Source organism: Epinephelus fuscoguttatus, linkage group LG21 (assembly GCF_011397635.1).
Source record: "Epinephelus fuscoguttatus linkage group LG21, E.fuscoguttatus.final_Chr_v1".
NCBI lineage: Eukaryota > Metazoa > Chordata > Actinopteri > Perciformes > Serranidae > Epinephelus > Epinephelus fuscoguttatus.
The window spans coordinates 37,624,800-37,646,977 of record NC_064772.1 but is presented as its reverse complement, the minus strand read 5'-3'; the positions used below and the strand labels follow the sequence as shown (position 1 = coordinate 37,646,977).

General features: G+C 44.8%; 2 protein-coding genes across 3 annotated transcripts in view; one reads left to right on the top strand and one right to left on the bottom strand.

The window, feature by feature from the left end:
- The window catches only part of plppr5b (phospholipid phosphatase related 5b), a 173,469-nt gene that overhangs the window by 30,244 nt on the left and 121,047 nt on the right, over positions 1 to 22,178 (top strand). Inside the window, exon 3 of one of the 2 annotated variants that reach the window (XM_049565616.1) lies at positions 19,557 to 19,745. In XM_049565616.1, coding sequence (XP_049421573.1) covers positions 19,557 to 19,745 — 189 coding nt within the window. Of the gene's footprint in view, positions 1 to 19,360; positions 19,746 to 22,178 lie in introns of those variants that run through there. The other variant, XM_049565617.1, reaches the window with a different exon arrangement.
- LOC125882018 (uncharacterized) overlaps positions 1 to 22,178 on the bottom strand; it is a 381,147-nt gene that overhangs the window by 318,235 nt on the left and 40,734 nt on the right. The window lies entirely within an intron of this gene.

Below are 22,178 nucleotides of genomic sequence, written 5' to 3'. Positions count from 1 at the left end.
AATACACAGTGTTCACGGCGGATCATATTTCCCTGCACTACACCTTGAAAACATCATAATGGGCGGAGGCAGGCCTGAAGTCAACAGGTCAGAGGTTTTCAGACGTCATTTCAGCCCGTTGACACCATGGACGAGGAGATGTTAATCATGGAGGTGCACCCAGATGTCTTCCTACTACTCCTCTGGTTTTGTGCTTCTGTTTATAGAAACTACATCTTGTTATATCGCGCGATTATGCGTGAATTCACGAGATCTCGTGGGTCCTCGTGACTCCGGCTGTCCGGCGGAGCTGCACCGCTCCGCACAGCAAACGCAGTCGGTGGGTGTTGATGGACGGCGGAGCACGCAGCGGATAATCAGCGCAGCCGTTCTGCAACGGACACGCATCCGGTGGAACTCCGGCGTAAGCAGGCAACATTTTAGCACAGTAGAGTTACAGTACAGATGTAATCTATTACACAGCCTTTCTGCACATCTCTATCAAGGCAACCTTTGCTACTGATATTAATATATAAGAGATGGGCCTAGGTGATTCAGTGCTTAGCTAATGCTAATATTAGCTACAAAAACAATGCAAAATAGCCGATACTACACTATTTGGTCATGACTGACTGACTGAGCACCGGCAGTATGTCATCTTATTATCAGCGTCATTGACTGAATTAATCATAATTCATCGTCATCATAGCAGAGCACACACACTTCCTCCCTGAGAGTCCCTGTTTCCCTGCATGCTCTCCCTGCTTACTGCTCACTACACGCCTGCTGCTCTGCCAGGCAGTGGCCTGGGCCAGCCACCTCTCCTCCTTCCACCTGTTTCTGCGTAACGGCGGGTACTGCTGTTGCGGTAGATGTTGAGGCTATTGCTGCAGCATCTGCATCTAGATTCTTAATATTTTTGGCCTGCAAATTCTCCACACCCACTTTCTTTTGTCTTTCCTTATCCATCTTGACAGTTGACAAAGACGCCCTCCTCCATCAACAGATGTTTGGCTCTGAGCCGCAGCGTCTGACAGCAGGAACAGAGAGAATGGGGTGGAGGGGTGGGCCATTAAGAGATGGGATTGGGCCAGCCTGGTGTCATTATAGGAGGTGAGCCAAGGGGACTCTGCCCCCGCTTTATGGGACTAACGTTTTTGTTTTTATATTAAAAATTGAAATTGTATTGGCCCCAAGGTGTGTCTCACAGGTATGTCAGGTCACCAGACACTGGGTAGAGTGTACGTAGAATGTACATGTACGTATAAAACATTATCCCTCAGTGTTGTCAGTGTTTTCTGCTTCATACTGTGAGCATCTCTTGTTCAGATGAAAAACAGTATTTCCTAAAATACAAACTGAAGTAAGCACATGTGAGACTAGGCTGTACACCCCCTCTACTATGATCCTCCTCCTCCTCCTCCTCCTCCTCCTCCTCATCGTCTCCTGTGGGGCCTGTTGGATCTGGAGAATGTGTAAAGGTTGACTTGCTATTAACACATGGCTTTGTGTTTTTCCTGAGAGGAGTTAGGAATCAATTAGTTTGGATTAGACAGCTAATGCTTTGATTACATAGCAGAGGACAGAGCATGTGGTGTGATGTGTTACTGCTGATAAGGCTGTCACCCTCCAGCCCCCGCCCCCAGGTTAGCACTGTTAGCACAGTCAGCACCATTGCCATCTTAGTGCCGTTTACACTGTTAGCTGTTCACCTCCATGTTGAGGACCGTGTGTGGACAACCAACCTGAATCATGCAGTGTGTCTCAAATCACTTACTTCCATTAGTACACTTCAGTCTTGTGCACTATGTACACTACGTACTTCTTGCTTGCCTCAAATTGCGCACTGCCGTTTTGCACTTACTGGAAGTGGCAACAGCTTTTTTTAACAGCTTCTTCTTCTTTTTAATTCCCAAATTGCAAACGAACAGTGGAGCATTATCGCCAACATTTTACTGCTGTCTCCGCCCGCACTTAAACCAAACATACGCCACAATGTCAGTGCTAATTGAAATGTGCTACCGCAGCTGGGAGCAAGTTAGCTAGCTAGCAAATGCTAACATTAGCTAGTGACCATGGTATCAGGAGGATATGCCCTTCAAGGCGGGTTGCAGTCCAAAAGTGGGTCATTGGTCTATTCTGAACGGCCTCGATGTGACTAATGAACTTGTCTAATTTGTAAAAAACACGTTGTTGCTTGTTTTGAAGTACAGTGGATTTCCAGTGCAGAGCTTTTATTTTGAAGTGCCGTTTCCTGCTGTAGAGTGAGTGACTAACTGGTAACAGAGACAGCAAACTAGCTCAATGACATGGCCAGACGCAAGTATGACGCTGAATATTTGAAGTAATGACTCAGGAGAAATCTGGAGCAGTTAGGAACCACTGTTTTTAGGTGTCCATCATCGGCATTAGCTTTGTCCATAGCGACTTGGGTTGGGAATGCTGCTTCAAGTCCCTGTGCGGACCAAAATAGGTCACGTGGACTGGTGCCAGATTGCCTCCTGGGCACTGTTGGGGTGCCCTTAAGTAGGGCACTGAATCCCCAACTGCTCAGGGTGCCTGTCCGAGAGCAGCCGCCTCACTCTGAAATCTCTCCATTTATTGCATGTATAGGTCCTGTTAGTGCATGTGTGTATATTTCGAGCCTCTGTTGGCCGGTTCACACCTCTGTGTCGGCTATTAAAAACTGATAATGGACACCTCGTCGAGCATTATCCCTGACTTATCTGATACTATTTAAAACATGCAACACAGGAGCACATGATTGAAGACCTGTTAAAGAATGAAATATGGCAACGCTAACGTTAACGCTTCCCCGCCGTTGAAGAGAAGGTGCTGTTACACATCTTGTGAAATGGCATAGCACTGCAGTGTCCAAAAGCAAACAAAGAAGATCAGCTGGAAACCCTAAGAAATGTAGCAGCTTGTACACTGGACGAAAATGCAGGTGCCAAATTTACGGTTGTGCAAGTCATGGAGATGTTGATGGACTCAGAATTCAACACTTCCTGTTTTGATCAACATTCTGAATGCGATTTAGACGAAGGAGCAAACGAGTTTGTCGGGACGAAACCGGATCATTATGACAGTGACATGGTGACCTGTCCAGGGTCTACTCTAAAGTTTGCTGGGATATCCAGATGCACACACCCCTGTACAGAATATCAGTTTGGAAAATGGATGGATGGATGCGATTTAAAAAATGTATGAGTAACTGTGATTGCTCTTGGCTTTTGTAGTGTCAGTTGTTCGCAACTCAATCTACTGTAAATCATCTAATTATGTTTGGAAATTCACATTTTGCCAATTTTAGTGAAAGAAACAAAGAAATACATCAAATCTGTGAAAACATGATCAGTGCAGATAAAATTTGCAGCAGTGCCCAGTCTGTGTTGAGGAGCCTGTCTGAGCACATCAGTTGTCATTTTAGATATTGATATTGATCGACTAATCTGCCAGACATCTAAAGAACTGTGATCCCAATCTCAACACCCTGAGCTGCAGTCACGATCAAAACATGACCTGAGCCATGGACAAGCCATATCCTGTGTTGTGTTTGCTTTTCAAAGTTACTAATGGAGGCCTTTCTACATAATCTGTAGGGAAAAGAGTTTGATAGTTTTTGTCTTGGCTTCATTTTAAATCATCAGACCAGAAAGCCCAAGGTCACGTTTGAGAGGTCAGAAAGGACTCACCTGCTTATTGTCATTTAGCGACCTGGTCTCACTCTGAAGTCGTCGAATAACAGCACTTGGGCAGTTGCCTCTGGTGTCAGACACCAATGAAAAAAGCCGTCCTTTCATATCAACATGCTACGAGACTGGTCGCTGTTATTATGGATGCACGGCGCACAGTGGCATCAGAGGGAACGGGGCGTGACAGTAACGTAAATTGACATTCATGCAGTCAGCATGCCAATGGCCGCTCCTTCTATACACTGTGCGATTTTAGCAATCTTATAAGACCACTGCATGACACACTGTGAGACGTGGATCTAATAAACTTTGGTACGACGTCAAGTTTGATGTGTGAAGACTGTACGATGGCCGTTTACTACTGAATCGCAGGTTATGACGTACATCAATATGCAACGTCATCAGCGTACGTCATCCATCTGCGCCACCATAGGTAGCTTGCTCACCTGGAAGTTGCAGTTCCTCCGCAATTTCCTTCCATGCAGCGTCTTTTTCTGGCGGTCATGATAGCAGCTGGAGGAAACATCAAATCAACAAGGCTTCTGCTGCCACAGCTCCACCAAACTTTCCTCTTTCTAGGAGTTCCACACACTTCTTTTTGTTCGCTTTACCTCCATGGCAAGCGATCGGTGACCATTGCGTCATTTCCTGCTGCATTTCTATTGGTTGATTAGTAGACGTGGGTCGTAGCAGCTGTCACACTGTGAGACAGTCATCCTAAATTTCTGACACCGTCAGAATTTTATCTCAGGTTATCTTTGGTCGCAAGACGTTGACAACGGCCGTCCTTGAACCTGTCTCACAGTGCGACGTAAGACCACCGTTTTAGAGCCACGACCAAAGATATCGCCACGTTTCTCCCACGATGGTCATCTTTCGTCTGGGACAGCCCAAAATCGCACAGTGTATACCGGCCATTAGACCTTTAACTTGAACCTGTGCAAACTGGGAGCAAAAACAGAGTTTTTTTTACAGTACATATTTTAATGGTGCATTTTTATTATATAGGCTACGCTATTTTATGATTGCTCACCTTTGTGGTACTTGTATTTTCTTTTACATGTTATAGAGTGATATGCTTCAGTGTTAAGTTGGTCAACAAAAACTACATGTATGATGAAAAATGTTGAGTGACACCCTGTTTTTCACACCGAGACAAAAACTAAATAAAACTTTATGTGGATGAATAAAAATAAAAACACAAAACAAAAGATGAACATTCGTGACTTTTTGGACGGACCAAATGTACAGAGCTGTAAAGTTGTCCACCATGGTACCAGTTAGCTGCTAGCTAACCGTAGCTTTGGTCTGTGACGTAATAGGTCAACAGGAAAAAGGTCCAGTACTAACAAGCTGAAAGGGGGCATATCTCCACCTATCGTAGAGGAGTCACACATACTTGCTTGTGTACTGGGACAAGAACAGTAGTGTAATTAAAAGGTCTGGTCAGCTTGAAACTGTAGCTCAACTTACCTGTGCATGTAAACGTACCGAGTCTTGCAGTGAATCCAGCTTCTGAATGATCAGCTTCTCTGCAGTGGACAGAATAGCTAGTTGTGCTAATGCTAAAGCTAACACTAGATGAGTTTATGGTGATGACTGGATTCATTGACGAGAGTCTGTTGTATCACTGCAGAGCAGGGTCACATGGACACTACTACAATACTCTACTCATGGTAACACTAGCACCTGGCCTTGTGCTACCATTCTGCTTATATCTCTGATCTGGTTGCATCTCTTCTCTCACTTTGGTGCCATGTCCTCTGTGCTGGGCATGAAAGTATCAAACCAACAGGAAGAAGTAGTTCAAGATCAGGACAATAATCACAGTTCTGCCCGTGGCCACAGCATTACAATAAAGGCCTGTTTATTCCATCATAGGTGGAGCAAAGTCCATGAGCATGTCTCCCAGAAACCATGAAATCTAAACAGTGATGTTTTCAACCCTCTTACATTGTAACTGACAGAATGGCATGTTGTAGAAGTTGTCAGATGGAGTCATCTCCTCAGGTCTGGTCCAGAGAAATGTCAGCAACAAGCCACTGAAACAGACTGTACATTTTATTCAGTGCAGGAGGAGAACGCTGTGGATTTGAGATGGTGTTAGGAGGTAAACAGCTTACTCAGACCAGGAGGCATGAAGGCTTTACTGGTATGTATCATTAATTGAAACACTAACAACCCTGGAGAGAGTCTTGATCTACTTTGTAATTATCAGCTCACCAGTTGCCAGAAAAGAGGCTCCTCCACAGGGAGACAGAGACAAAGCGAAGAGAGACATACAGACACAGAGAGGGAAACTGGTAGGCACATACAGAGAGAGGCAGACAGACAGACAGACAGACAGAGAGAAGCCCTTTTTACACAGAGATCACACGGTAGGGCTGCGATGAAGTCCTCTCATTTTGCCATCTTTGCTTTTTCATAGAGAACCAAACGATGGCGCCGTCATGTCAATCCAGTGTGTGATTTTAGACAGCGTGCCGGAAAGGTGGAAGCTAAAGAGGCACAAAAGGCGTGACATGTAACACAACAGCGTCATAAAACACACACGTCAGCTCTTTATAAACAGTAATGAAGGCAAAACCTTTGGTGTTCCCCTGAGCTTTCATCTAGTGCCACAGAAACATTATACCTGGTAAAGAACAGCGTGTTAGCATTGCTGTTGCACACATGTTAGCATGTTGATGTTGATTAGCTCAAAGCAATACAGCAGCCCCATATAGATACTAGCATGGCTAGACTTCCTATATATTCTTTTCATATGCTTGAAGATCCAATCATTAAAGAGGCAACAGATAGGATTCAGGATGTCAGCCGACCAACACTCGCTACCCGCTCCCTGGTTGCGGCGATTTGCGATGCTGGCCAGCTAGGAATGAACTAGCAGCCAGTACAGTCCAGTCCTCTCTGGTCTAGCTAACATTTAGCCGTGTTACTTACTGATCCATTAGAAAGAAAGCTAGCTGGACATGGGTTTTGAAGCCTCTTTGGTCACGGAGCTCCCTCCATCTCTTGAACGCCTGACTGAGGTTTACTCTTGTTTTTCCTCTTCTTTTATCACTCTCCTTTTTGCTCTTCTTTGCCTCCTCACACAGAGGAGCTCCTTTTCTTTTGCTAGGCCGTTTTTCACTTGTCTCCAAACTTTGTCCGTCTGCCATTGTGCTCGTGACTCAACTATCTCAAGGACCAGCTCCTCATAAGGACCAGCTCCAGTCCCTGATTGGCTGACCGACCAGTTTCACAATACATGACGCGTTTCCTGCCGTAAAGCAGATTTTTCCCGCGAAATTTCGGCACCGGCGGCAGAAGCTTATTGCAAAGATTGCAAAGCCACTAAGTAACCTATGTAAACGCTGATAGTCTGATTTTACTGTGGACACTACCCTGTGCAACCCACATTATTTTCATCATGATATATTTAGGAAAAGGTGCTGTCTGTTGCCTCTTTAATTAACCCTCTAAAAATGGACCTGGTCCCGCTGGCGGCCATGGGAGATGATTGTTTGCACAGGCCTGTTTAACCGTCCCGTTAGAGGTGTTCTGGGCACGTCCCACTGGAGGGATTACATATCTCGTCTGGCCTGGGAACACCTCTGGATGCCCCAAGAGGAGCTGGAAAGCGTTGCTGGGGAGAGGGACGTCTGAGGTGCTTTGCTTGGCCTGCAGGCCCTGCAGCCTGGCTTTGGATAAGTGGATGAAAATGGATGGATAGATAAAAAACTCGCCGCGGTTTAACCAGCCGCAACCCACCCTCACTCAGTGATGGTTCTCTATTGACCAATCAACGGACTGCGGTGTTTCCAGCTCCAACTTTTAGTATCGCATCAGTGTGTTAGGTTGCTCAACAGAGAGGTGACGAAAATAACGGTTCTGTTGGTACCATCCACAATTTCTCACAATGAATAACTGTTGTAACGTGTAGCGCACTGAACCGGACTGCTCTGTGGATTCACAGAGCATTCAATCTGAAGGACACCTTAATTTTTCTTTCAAAGTTTGCATTGTTAATTATGGATTTCTTCTAAAACTAAGTTTGTGATTGTCACAACAGATTAAATTACACTGAAACTGCAAACCACCTTAGAACTACAGTGTATTCTCCCGGTCCCTTGATGTGACCTGGGTACTCTAGTGAGAACACAGAGCTGCACTGGCTGCCTCTGCAGAGCTGCCCCTGCCTTCAATCTCCACTTCCTCCCATGCCTGCCACAATTATTTTCATTCAAGAACATGGGCCTGCAGGACCCGCCTTCACATCAGGCGGGAGAAAGACACTGCATGAATATCTTATGAAGTGTGACATGCCAGATAAGCCTGGGCTGCTTGAAGCATGCTACTTTGAAGTTTTCTCCGCTGCCGCTTTGCCTTTTATTAAGAGCTGTTTATTCACACGCGATGATGAAATCAAATCTTGTGCGCTACCCTCCACTCGCCTGCAGAAATCAGAAAGCCATACGTTTTGACCCAAATGTTTATAATCAACTCGTGTTTCATTCTGGTCACGTTCGTCTTGTAGCTGCTGCTCGATTCTGTGTAAGAAATCTCTCGGTGTTAATTTGTGCGTGCTGAGAGAGAGATTGATGCATTTCAAAGTGAAGTATGCGCCTCTTAGCTAAGGTGTTTTTTGCTTGCCTAGTTCTGTGATGTATTGACTGTATCTGGGTCGCACTGCTGCCTTTGGCATAATGGTGTAATAAAACACAATGTAAGCATTTCTCATATCACAACCACAACACGCCTATTTATAGATTCTCAGTCAGTCAGAGTGATGTCATCCTGGCAGCATACCAGTTCATTGTAAGTGGTTGTCTCTTGAATGTGTCACTAAGGAGTGACTGAAGGCAGATTTCTCTCCACAGTAAACAAAGAAATGTCTCCTCAGTACATTGGAGTCTAACGACCCCTTCAAGGAGCCAGTTAACATGTTGGAACTATGGCCAACTTGTTCTCTCCTTGTATAATCAATCAGTAAATCATTTATGTGTCACATGGTATTTAACCTTTAATCCTGTGATTTGGTCCGTCTTTGCGTCTCGTTGGCTGCTGCATTATAATCGCCCATGTTTCCAGATGGTTCTTGTAAGCGATGGTTTTTGGTTGTGGAATTGGTATTGGCCCCACCCCCCGAACACTGGCAGTGCTGCTCTGCAACCACCTCTGAACGTTGTAAAGCATTGATCCACAGCAGGAACACGACTCCCACTGTCGCACCAGCACACACCTCCTCTCCTCTCACCAGAGTCCTCTGCTCCGTCACATCGACATATTTAACAATCAGCCAGCTGGCTGAATGGTGCTGTGCAGCATTTAGGCAAGTTTTTGGTGAATCAAAGGATAATACAGTTCCTGTTGGAAACTGATGCAGCACTGATGTTTATTGGTTTATCGTGTGGTGTTATGTTTGCTGATTGTGTTTTTGTGAATGTTTCTTGCTCTCATGTCTCTCTTAGAAAAGAGATCTTAATCTCAGTGAGACTGCCTGATTAAATAAAGATTATATTATAAATGTATCTGGGAACGTAGAGAGTGAAATAGAAAATCTAGGTGAACTGTATAATTCTGACACAAACTGTCCGTCCGGCCCGTTCTTATCCTAAAGTCGTCAAATACTGCTGCTTTGAGCGTGATTTTTGGCATCAGACACCTGATGTCAACAGCTACCTTAAGCTGTGCTATGATACGGCACCGGGTGGCGTCAGTTTGTAACACAGCCTGATGGCACCTGGTTGTGGTGGTGTGATATGCCGCTGGACAGCGTCAGGTTGAAACGCTGACGGTAATGATGTAATATAAAGAGCCAGAAAGTCCCTATGCAGCGGGCAGGATGGATGGATGGGTCAAACGAAGCAAAGACTTTCACTTGCGGTGTCAATTTAGAGCCAAACAACGATGTTTATTTCCGAACCTAACCACATGCTTTTGTTGCTTAAACCTAACTACACACTTGTGTTGCCTCAACCGTACCATGTGTTTTTGTTGCCTAAACGTAATTGCGTGCGTCTGCTTTTGTTGCTGAAACCTAAACACGTGCTTCTGTTTCCTAAACGTAATTGCGTGCTTCTGTTGCCTAAACCTAGTTACATGCTTTTGTTGCATTAACCTAACCATGCGCTTCTGTTGCTTAAACCTAACTACGCACTTGTGTTGCCTCAACCATACCATGTGTTTCTGTTGCCTAAACGTAGTTGCGCACTTCTGTTGCCTAAACTTTACCATGTGTTTTTGTTGCCGAAACCTAACCATGCGCTTCTGTTGCCTGAACGTAATTGCATGCTTTTGTTGCCTAAACCTAACTACGCACTTGAGTTGCCTAAAACTAACCATGTGATTTTGTTGCCTAAACCTATCTACGCACTTGAGTTGCCTAAACTTAACCATATGTTTTTGTTGGTTAAACCTAACCATGCGCTTCTGTTGCCTGAACGTAATTGCATGCTTTTGTTGCCTAAACCTAACTACGCACTTGAGTTGCCTAAAACTAACCATGTGTTTTTGTTGCCTAAACCTAATTCTGCACTTGAGTTGCCTAAACTTAACCATATGTTTTTGTTGGTTAAACCTAACCATGCGCTTCTGTTGCCTGAACGTAATTGCATGCTTTTGTTGCCTAAACCTAACGACGCACTTGAGTTGCCTAAAACTAACCATGTGTTTTTGTTGCTGAAACCTAACCACGTGTTTTTGTTGACATCCTGGCGTTGGTTGCGGCTCTCTGGAACGTCACCAGGAGTCACAGGAGGATGCCTAGCGTGTAACACGTAGACGTGAAAGGCCACTGAGAAAGCGGTGAAATGTGACGACTTGTGACGAGGACATTTTTGTCCGTCACAGTTCACAGAGCCACGTTCTCTGATTGTGTGACTGCTGGTTGTTTTCCTGTTAGATTTCGTTGGTGCGATGTTGCTGTGTGATGTTGCCCACAGCTTAGCTATTACCCTAGTGGCTACAACATTATTATAACTGATAGAAAAACTACCAAACAAGTATCAACAGATTGCCCCTTAATGTCCTCTACCTCATCTTCTCCCCTCTCAGTGTCTCCTGAGTCCTTGTCAGTTTCAGCGTTAAGTTTTTTTTCTTAACTTGTTAAGATCTCATTAGCATGCAGGGCTAAGCAGCATGATGGTAACACACTAACAGGCTGATATCACCTCTTGCCCTGGTGTTACAGTGATTTAACACTGCTGACACACTTTACCTGGGCACCATGGCAACGTTTCTTATGGTCGATGCTTAAAAATGGCACATTTGTCACGCCATGTGATGCAGTGATACAGAAGTTTATTCATTTAAAGGCTTTGTTCTGCATAAAGTAAATGTCTCGGTTGTTAACAGCAAAGACAGACTTTGGATTTTGTTGTATTTGTGATCAAAATTGTGCTTTGGTCTCGATTTGACTTTTATTGTCTAAAAAGTGTTTGATTGTGCTTTAATGTTCTCTACAAGTGTGTGTGTGTGTGTGTGTGTGTCAGGCTCTGAGTCTTTTCATGCTTTAATGCTGCTGCTGTGCGGTGGGACACCTGCACTCACCAGACAACAAAGCTCATTAGACACTCCCCGGGGAGGAGAGCGAACACTCTCCTGCTCCTCGTGACGGGAAGAAGACAAAGAAAATATGCCTGTCGTACTTTTCTCTGATGTCATATTTACTGTGGCAGCTTTTTGTATCATCTCAGATAGTCTTCCTGTGTGAGGGCAGGATCTAAAGCAGACAATTCTTTCCTTTATTCATTATCTGTAACCACTTATCCTGTGGCTGTGGCTCAGCAGGTAGAGCGGCTCGTCGACTGATCGGGAGGTCGGCGGTGAGATCTCCAGCTCCTCTCGTTTGTATGTTGAAGTATCCTTTGGCAAGATACTGTCAGACAACCTGTCAGAAATGCTGCAGACACCTGACAGACTGAACTGTGGGCACATTCAACGCCCTCTGAGAGGACAGATTAAGACCTGAGACAAACACTTCACATGCAGGTGTCCTGCTGACTGAGGGACAACACACATGTTACAGGAGGTCTGCAGTGTTTGCTCCACTGTGACTTTGGTGTCCTGAGACAGTGTCTCCTGTCCTCTGTCATATAATGTCCCGCTCTAGTTCGGAGGACGTGAGACAGTGTCTCCTGTCCTCTGTCAGATAATGTCCTGCTCTAGTTTGGAGGACGTGAGACAGGTCTGATCATGTGAGTTCATCGAAATTGTGTGTTGAACATTGTTTATTGCTGAGTGTGTCCTCTCCTGGTGAGGAGCTGGATCATTCAGGGAACTCAGATAAAACCAGTAAAATCAGCTCCTGCATTGTTTCCCTCGCTTTAATTTCTGCTGTTGCCATGGTCACACAGCAAGTCGAAAAAGTTGAACCATATCTGTGTCTGATTTGTGCCTCTAACCCAGTACAATGGAAGCCAGTGGAGTTGTGTGTGTGTGGCCCAGAGCAGTGAGTAAATGAATGTTGAGAGTTGTAAAGTGTCCTCTCTGTTCCTGATGTTCCTGCAGAATTTTAGAGCGTTTGTTCCTTTTCTCACTACCTGTCATTTTACAGCTCTGTGACAGCGCCAGCCGTGGCCAGAGGCGTTGTGTTTTCAGGTCAGTCGTCTGTTCATCATTGCATACATTCGTCCCGTTCTCATACTCAAGACATCTGTAGAACATGGACTCAAAGATGAACTGATGAATCTGGTGGTCAAAGGTCAGAAGTCAGATATTAAATACTGGCATACATCAAATAAATATCCGCTGCTTCATAAAAAAAAAGGAAAGACAAAAGACTACAACCACAGTGTAGAGATACTGAAGTCATTAATTCAACATTCAGTCACAGTCCGCTGGGATCAGAGGGAGAGATTAAAACATCAGGCTGTCAGAGTGTGTGTGCTCGCAGTGTTTGTTGTTTGTTCAATAGGAATCTTAAACGGTCACTGTGAACAACTATGAACTGTGTGTGTGTGTGTGTGTGTGTGTGTGTGTGTGTAGCCTAATGGTTGCCTCAGCAGTTGAGCAGTGACTGTGGGACTCCTCATAGGCTGAGCAGGATGGTGACAGATGGACCTATATGTCTACAGAGGACTCCACTGTGTTCACACACTCACCACTGCTTACATGAACTGCTCTCTGATTGGCTGGATATGGAGCCTCATTTCTGCATGAATGGTCCCGTGTGTGTGTGTGTGTGTGTGTGTATGTGTGTGTGTGTGTGTGTGCGTGTGTAACAATAAGCACATTGCATATGTGTAGAAATTAGTGCATCTGTGTGATCAAAAATTACGTGTAGCATTGCTGCTGTCCACCTTTCATATATATATGTGTGTGTGTGTGTGTGTGTGTGAAATAAAAGCTGTATGTACATTTGCTTATTTACAATATCGAGAAAATCAATGCAACTGGACCGGGAGACTTTTTACACATACTTCAAATAACAAAATGGTTTCAAAGTTTAATGATAACTAATAACTAGTCCATAGCCACTGGTAGCTTTGTCCCCTTCTACCTATGCCAGTCCTCAATGCCTGTGTGCAGTTTCACATAGATTGACCACATCAGTGAGTAGAAAAACGTGGGACAGACAGAATGACTGACTGACAGAATGACACACTGACAGTTTGCGTGATTATGTACAGCATACCATACCATGACTTAGTCATACCAAACATTAGAAACAACACCAACATTGGTCCACAGGGGGAGCCACAGCGATCGGTCGCATTTTAGCCATTTTGAAGCATTTTTCTGTTGTTATAGCGCCACCCAGTTGCCAATTAGAGTTAAATTTCTCCAGTCACCTTGAGGCGTCCTGTTCTACATATCTACCAAGTTTAGTAAAAATCCATATGGCGGTTAGGCCTAGATAAGAAATGAGCTCTCTAGCGCCCCCATTTTGTTTGATGGGCTCAATAATGGAGGGGTCCCCTCAGATTATGTGTGGTCATATGCCTACAAAGTTGTGTGGTGATGGGTGAAACCCTTGAGATGTTCTACACCTTTATGTGATGAGCCACGCCCTCCGCAATATTCATTGCCTTATAGAAGCTCAGTTTTAGGAAGTTTTCCAACTTTTGCCAAGAGGGAACTTTAGATATTGGTCCCTAGATTATGTTCACCCAGTTTCATGCAGATCGCTCAAACTTCCTAGGAAGAGATCCATTTGAAGTGTTTTTCAAAAAATTCAAAATGGTGGAAAATCTATATAAGCGGAAGTTATGGGTTCTTGAGGCAAATGTGTTCCTCATGAGGAGAGGCATCTCTGTGCAAAGTTTCATGTCTCTACCACATACGGGGCATGAGATATGCCCATTCAAAGTTTGACATTTCAATGGGTTGCTATAGCGCCCCCCTTTGGCCAATTGATGTAATATTGCTTCATTGGCATCCTCCCATGACCCTCTACCACTGTGCCAAATTTCACATGGATTGACCAAGTCAGTGAGGAGAAAAATGTGGAACACACACACACACACACACACAGAGGTTTCCTCATTATTACCTTGCCTTCGCCCTGTTCAGTTGCACTCTCACAAAAAGCTCATGTGAATATATTACATATTTTCTTTTATGTTTTATTACCACTGAAATGTGAAAACATAAGTGTTGCTTGTGTTTTTCTGTGAGACCAGTGTTCCCACACACCCTGGAAAACCTTTTTTCCCCTAAATGGTCATATAAAAGACAAATTTTCCCCACATGTAGGACCAGTGGAGGAACAATGAGCTGTCCTGGCACTGTGTTTAATGTGCAGCAGATTACCATCAGGCTGATGTATGGAGTGTCACCAGTGTCACAGGCTGCAAATGTCTTTTTGGCCAGCGTCCATTAAGCGGCTGCAGCTGAACATTAAAGGTCTGTTCAGCGACAGCAACACTGAAATTCATTACACTGTCACATTCTCACATATATGACAATAATCATGGCTGTTCCTAAACAGTAGAAATCTTGAGACAGTATTAATAGATGTGTCTGCTGACAGACGTGTCGTTCTTCACACGTTCTGCACTCCACACATCTCCCTCATGATGAATGTGTTTCCAGGCGTGTGGCTTTATTTACTCTGGTGGTGTGGCAACACTTCAACACATTTATTACTTTTCAACAAAACAAGCAAGACATCATTTGAAACCTGACTCCAGCTTGATAGTTTTTCTTTTTGATGAGTCTTTAGCCATGTTAGCAGTGTGGCTGTATGTATAACACAGAGATCACGCCATAGAGCTGCTATGAAGTCCCTTCTTTACAGAACCAAATAACAGCTGCGTTATTCCACTCCTGTGCGTGATCTTACACAGCATGCTGGCATCATGAAAAAGAGGCGTGACATATAACGCTACAGTGTCAGCCTCTCGTGGGACATATCGTCAGCAGCGCATTAAGAAGAATAATAGGAGTAGGAGCTCCTGGACCTCATTGTTTTCCCAATTTGCAGAGATTTTTGGCTTCTGCTCTTCTTCTTTGAGTTAGCTGCTAACTGCTAACACCACACCCATGTCGTCCCTTTTACATAGATGCTGTTTCAGCGCTGTTGCTACTTGCTCTGATATTTATGTTAGGTGGATTGTAATGGCTTTGGTGATCCTTTGACTTTATATCAGGTCAGAATGTGAATTTTTCCAACACACAAGTTCAGAACCAAATACCTGCTAAACTAATGTTAACTTCTAATCTTTGCATAGCGGTAGGGATGCACGATATTGTAATGCCAATATGTAACAACTCATTTGACAGATAGTCGGTACCGATATCAATATATCCACTTTTTTCTTCACCTAATTCTAGTGATCATCAAGTCTCTTCTGTAGTGGAATTAACATCGTATCATGCATGTATACTCTTATCATGATGGCCCACGGATGACGTGCTGATATTGTTGTGCACTCCTTCGTAGCGGTATTGGATGGAAACGCTCATCAACATTTTCTTTTCCCAGTAGTCTGTAAATTTGGTTAAAATCTGTGCTCCACAAACCTGGCTACTGCTAGCATGTTAGCATGTTTATGTTAGCGCTTAGCTCAAGAAAACAGCTGCGCCTAGAAGCAGAGCTGCAAGCATGACTGTAGTCTCTTTTATCTTAGGTTTTACAGTGATGCTCTCAGCAGAAACCACAACTAACAATGATTTTTATGAAGAAATTGAGCACAGCGTTAGTTCAGGCAGGACACAATGTCAAGCTCAGCTCACAACCCAGCTACATCAGCTGACCTCAAGCAGCCCAATCAACTGATGGATCAGCTGATTGATGAAGGGAGTCATCTGATAGATCACATGATTCCCTTCTCTGCAACCAATTGGCTAATCTCATTCAGGGCGCCCTATTTAAACTGCTCTCCCTGCCTTGGGCTTTACATGTAGGCACGTGGAAGGGCAGAATGGTGTGCTCTCTCTGCCATAGGCTTTCTGTGTAGGCCAGAGGAAAAGAAGAGAGGCCCCAGAACAGAGCCACACCGTCAAATCAATACTGCAAATGGAAATTAAGGTTTCTCTGACCAAAACACTGTTTTGTTGATGATCATCTGTTTTCTGCTCAGTCCCCTGGTGTATACTCATGAGAAGGAAACACATCATTTCCTACATATTTAAAAAACATCCTGGAAATGTTTTTGTTTTTGAGGTATTACTGTAATCATGACCTTAACACCAGGCTTGATGGTACACAGTACAGCTGTCAGTCTGATAAGACTGGATTCATAATGTGTGCGAACTGTAATTAACCACTTTTTGATGATTCTATTATGCAGGAAGGATGCATCATTAGATGTGTTTGAGCATGAAGCCAGCAGCATATAGATTTGGCCTAGTTAGTAATAAAATGGGGAGTGATGACGGAGTGACACAGTAATGGCAGCCATTACTCAGAGCTGTCAGCGTGTACCCACCTGACTCCACACACCCTCTGCATCTCCATCTCCGTCTGTCTCTCTGTCGCCATCCGTTTCTCTGTCTCCTCTGACAGCCTTCACTTATGGGTTTCAGTGTGGCAGTGAAGCACATAAATGCATCTCCGGTGTTGGAGAAAAAGGCAGAAAGAGAGAGAGAGAGTGTGGAGTATGAAATAAGATGAGGCTTCAGTGATCCATGTGGGGAAACGGGGTCGCCGCAGCAATAGTAGGAAAAATAGATAAAGAAAAAGAAAATATAAATAAGTACAGAGCCAGAGGTGGGTACTGAACATTACACAACCGTTTCAGCATGTCAGGAAACGGGAATGTATGAAGAGTTATGACAGAGTTATGAAGGAGTGCAAACAGCAAGAGAACACAGCGAGACAAAAAAGTTCTTTTTGAAAGTGTGGCAAAAATGGAGATAAAAATGGAGCGTATGTGATATTGACTGACGGAAGAACTATCGGGTTACAAAGTCATTCCTGCAGCTCTCAAAACCTGCTTCAATATTAATATGACCCTGTGTTTTATAGGTTTACTTCAGTATTTTTTAACCTCGGTCCTATTTTCCCATGTTTTTGTGTCTAATTAACTAATGGGAACGACAGTTTTTGAAGTAGGTCTTGGAGTGAGCGCAAGATTATTTTTCTGGACAAAACGTGTATCATAGATGTTTGTTGCCACAGAGCTTATTTTCTGCAACAATCCCAAGTCCAGTGGAAAAATCCCATCGGCTTTTTGATGAGGGAACCAGGGCAGCGCTAACACCCAATTTCCACATACTCCGCGCCGTGGATCTGGAGCGACCGACGGCACGTACCCTTGCCTACTGGATGCGTTTCTGGGGTGCACGGCGTGGTGGGAACTGCAAAATCACGCCATAAAAAGCAATTGATAGAGTGTGAGCCAGACCAAAACAATAGTTCATTTAGAAGGAGAAAGACAGAAAACAACTTGAGATCGCCTTGCTATTCACATCAATTGGTCATTTGGTGCGATCTGAGCTACGTGGCTTGACGTGCAATGGACGCGCAGTCGCTGAAAAATAGACCTGGCGTGTATCTCCGATGAAGCAGAGCGCCGTGGAGCTTCTGGGACACTCCAGAGACACTGCATGGCGCTCGCTGTGGAAATGAAGCTATTCACTAGAATGGGAGCGTAGCTGCTACGCAATGTGCTGTGCAGCGCAGACGGAGTTTGTGGAAATTGGTGGTAACTTCCATGACAGCCTACAGAAAAATGTCATCGTTGCAGTGCTGTATTGGCTTCAAAGCCCGGTGCCATCCCTGGGGGCTTGCTCGAACTAGAAATTGTACTTCTGTGTTCTTTGCTCCTGCCTTAGACTTTCTATGCACGCGCATGGAAGGGCAGGGAGGTTTGCTTTTTCTGCCTTTTCTCGTATGTGTTTGGAAGGGCAGAGGTGCCACCAGAACAAATATAATACTGCAACTGCAAACAAAGTTTTCTTTGACTAAAGTGGTAACTGGGGGCGGCACGGTGGTGTGGTGGTTAGCACTGTCGCCTCACAGCAAGAGGGTTGCTGGTTTGATCCCGGGTGTGGGAGCCCTTCTGTGTGGTTCTCTCCGGGCACTCCGGCTTCCTCCCACAGTCCAAAGACATGCAGGTTAATTGGTGACTCTAAATTGTCTGTAGGTGTGAATGTGAGTGTGAATGGTTGTTTGTCTCTATGTGTCAGCCCTGTGATAGTCTGGTGACCTGTCCAGGGTGAACCCTGCTTCTCGCCCGATGTCAGCTGGGATAGGCTCCAGCCCCCCCGCGACCCTCAAGAGGATGAAGCAGTTAGAAGATGAATGAATGAATAAAGTGGTAACTGACTGAAATATGAGCTCTCTTGTTGCCAGCTGGTCGCCATATTGTTTCCTGGGATAAAACAGCCAAGCTCGGATCACATCACTCATCAGTGGGAGTGTTTAATGGTTTGATGCAGCGCAGTGCATTCTGGTTTTGAAGTACCGTACTACCCATAGAGTCCAGCAGATGGCTCCTGTCTGTGGTAATAGAACTAGGGTTACAATATTGTAACCTTACCTCTTGAGCAAAAGCAAATGCCACAGCCTTCTTTTCCCTGTCCTCTCTGATCATGTGGCACCAACCTGAAAAGTATTAGTGTCTCTGCAGCAGTGAAATACTTCTTTAAAGTCATGTAAAGTGTCTGTGCACTGCACACCGCTGCCTACCAGCAGTAACTTGCAACCTGTTACAGATGCACAGCATAGAGGACCTTGCTTCACCTCGGTCCGTTAACTTCAGTCCAAATCGATGGGTGAGACATCATGCAGCTTCTGCTCATTCACTTTTATGTATCGACTCATTTCTCTGATGAAATATGGGCTGCGTTCAGAGAGCGTCAGCCTCTGCAAATGGTCCAGACACGTATGACGTCTGTAGCTCTCTGTCCCCCCCTCTCCTTTCATTCTCTCCCCCTGCTTTTCTCAGTCTGCTGCTGAACTAGTTAAACACATGTCTCGCTGCTGTGTCCAGTTAAAACACACACATACACACACACACACACACACACACACACACATATAAAGATGGAAGGAGCTGTCAATCCTCCTGTTTGCTGACAAGTCCCTCTAATCTGTCTTTCTCACTCACTCTCTCACACACACACACACACAGACATAGAAAGGGGGGTTAGCCAAGCCTCCTCATCTCTTTCATGCTTACACACCCTCACACACCCGCTGGCGCTCTCTCTGCCTCTCCTCTCCTCTCTCTTCCCTCCCTCCCTCTCTCTCTCTCACACACACAGTCTGTAGTCGCAGCAGCAGCAGCAGCGAGCAGAGGAAGCCAGGGCAAGCGAGCCTCCACCACGATCAGAGAGCGGCTCATCGCGTGCAGCTGAGCCGTCATGAGCCGGTCAGCGGGAGTCGGTGCCGCCGGGGAGGAGGAGGAGGCTGGGTAGGAGGAAGAGGGGGAGAGAGACAGAGAGAGAAAAGGCTTTGTTCTAATTAAATGTCTCTTGCTCTCTGTCTGCATCATGCTGTACTTCCAGCTGGTGATCATGGCCGGGACCGTCATGCTGGCCTACTACTTCGAGTACACCGACACCTTCAGCGTGCACGTGCAGGGCTTTTTCTGCTACGACACCACGTACACTAAGCCCTACCTGGGACCGGAGGACAGCAGCGCCGTTCCGCCCGTCCTGCTCTACGCCCTGGTGGCCGGGCTGCCCACGCTGCTGGTGAGTGAACACTTCGTCTGCAAACTTCACCCATCAGACCTGCAGGTTCACCCATCAGTTCATCACTTAACGCTCATGTCATTCCTGTCAGATACTCAAACAGAAGCTGAATTCATTCTGCTTTTGCTTCTTCTCTGGACTGTTACCGCACCATGATTACTGTAGCACTGAAACACGAGTTGATTAATCAATAAGTCAACCGACAAATTGCCAACAATTTGAATAATTGATTCATTATTCAGGTCATTTGTCAGCCATACACACCCGATAGTCTGTGGCTGTGCTGCTTTTCTGTTTGATCTCAGAGATACTGAAAATCTGTGGTTTTGCGACTGGACAAAATAAAACATTTATAGTTGCTCACATGAGCTTTATTATCACATTTCTGGCGTGGCATAGAGCAGTTACTAAGTTAATAAAAAAATAAGAATTATCTGTCAGTTACTGCCCCAGATTATTGCACTGAAACACACAAGAAATCAAATTAGGATTTAAGAAATGTGTTTTTCTTCAGGGCACAGCCCACATGTAGATTACTGCTGACAGGATCAAACACAGAACATCATAAACATCATGTGTGAAACCTGCCCGCTTCATCTGATGAGCTGTCACCAGACTAAAGAGTTTCCTGAGTGGCTGTGATGTCATTGTCTTATTTTTCTGTAATTAAGATCGCATCTTCTTATCGATCACTGCTGACATTAGAAATGACACATTTAAAATGACACACACAGGCAGCCATCACTCAGTGCACAGGATTAAAAGTGAGAGCTACCTGCTTATCTGTATTGATCTGAAGTCTTCTGAGTGCACCGACGAGGGTGACTGATGGTCAATCTGATGAATTATTAGCTGTCACCTCGGGGGGCTGGAGGGGGGGTATTGTATATGTGACTAATTCTGAGATGATAATTCAGCCGTCACGATGATGACTTGTGACTTTGGCCCAATCTTTGCCCCATGATAGAAAGTCGAAAATTACAAGATCAGAATTCAAATGGCATTTAGACACTGAGTTGCTGTCGCTCAGTGACAAAGATCAAATGTGACACCGACCTGTTCGTCTGTACTCAGCTGAGAGCAGCCAAGGAAGATAACTAATGATCAGTCTGAGGACCAGCTAGTTCCTGTCTGTGAGTCGATATTGATCCGGAGTGATTTCTGTAACTTTTAAAGTTGCATTAATTGATTTTTTGGCCACTTGGGGGCAACACAGCAACCACAGCATCAAAATGCTATCACCTTAAGTTGAAATGTTGATACACCTAGCAATGTTAGCATTCATTAGGAGAAGTGTTTGTGTCGCACTCTGTTTTTGGTCTCCACCATCTCCTGAGAAACATATCTGTCTCTGTAGCTGCTAAATGCTCCACTGTGCTCTCCAGCTAGTCCCTGACTGTGTCTGCTGTTGAGTACGGTGGCTTTATCAGAGCTTTGTCCCAGAAAACAGGTTGATGAGACCGGAGCTAGCAAGAGGCATGCTAACTTTCCGTTTTTTTTCCCCTTGTCTATATGTCCTTGTGTATCAGTTTGTTCACTCTCTCATCTGTGAATGCAGCGCAGGTGTAACTCATCCTTTTTTTTCTTCTCAGCAGCAGTTTGAGTTTCAGTCACATGGTGGAGAACAGTGTTGCAACGGTATGAGATTTTTTCACGGTATGATAATCGTCTGTTTCAAGTATCACAGTATTACACTATTACAGAATTATTATTATCTTTATGGGTCAAAATGGCCCTTAAAGGAGTGAAAACAGAGGTGTTTCTTGTGGTTGAACAAACGTTTCGTGAATATAATTGAAACTTGAAACTATTTTTTAAATGATTGTTTGTGTGAAAGGTTTCCCTTCTGATAAAAACTTAAAAAAAGTTGACGGTCTCCGTCCAGTTGCATTTTTTTCAATATTGTAAATAAGCAAATGCACTTTTAATATCACAGTATACCTTAAAACAGGTGTACTACTGTAACCCCAGTGGATAATTGATTGATTGGTGGATAAGAGGAGCAGCTGTTTGAGAGTGAAAGAAACATTTAGACCCAATTTTCCGCCTCGTAGGGTAGACATATTGGTGGAACCCTTTTACTTTAAACAGACCAAGGTGACCTTCCGCAACGGGAGGGGCTGTTGATGACTTGTGGGAGGAGCTGTTGATGACACCACTGGCGGTGGATAAACAGGAAACAGCTGATAGCAGGAATTAGCAAGCAGCTAGTAGCAAGAGGGAAACACAAACCTGACAGACACTGTAAAGATGAGCAACTGGGGAGACAAGGAATTGCGCGCCCTCCTTGTCCTCGCAAACAAAGAGGCCATTAACCGTCAGATGACGGGGACGGTGAAGAACGGGCCGACTTATGAGAGAATCACCGAAGGACTGACCAGCCGCGGCTTCCCTCCCACGTCACTGTTTACGTCACACGCTGAGCTACACGTT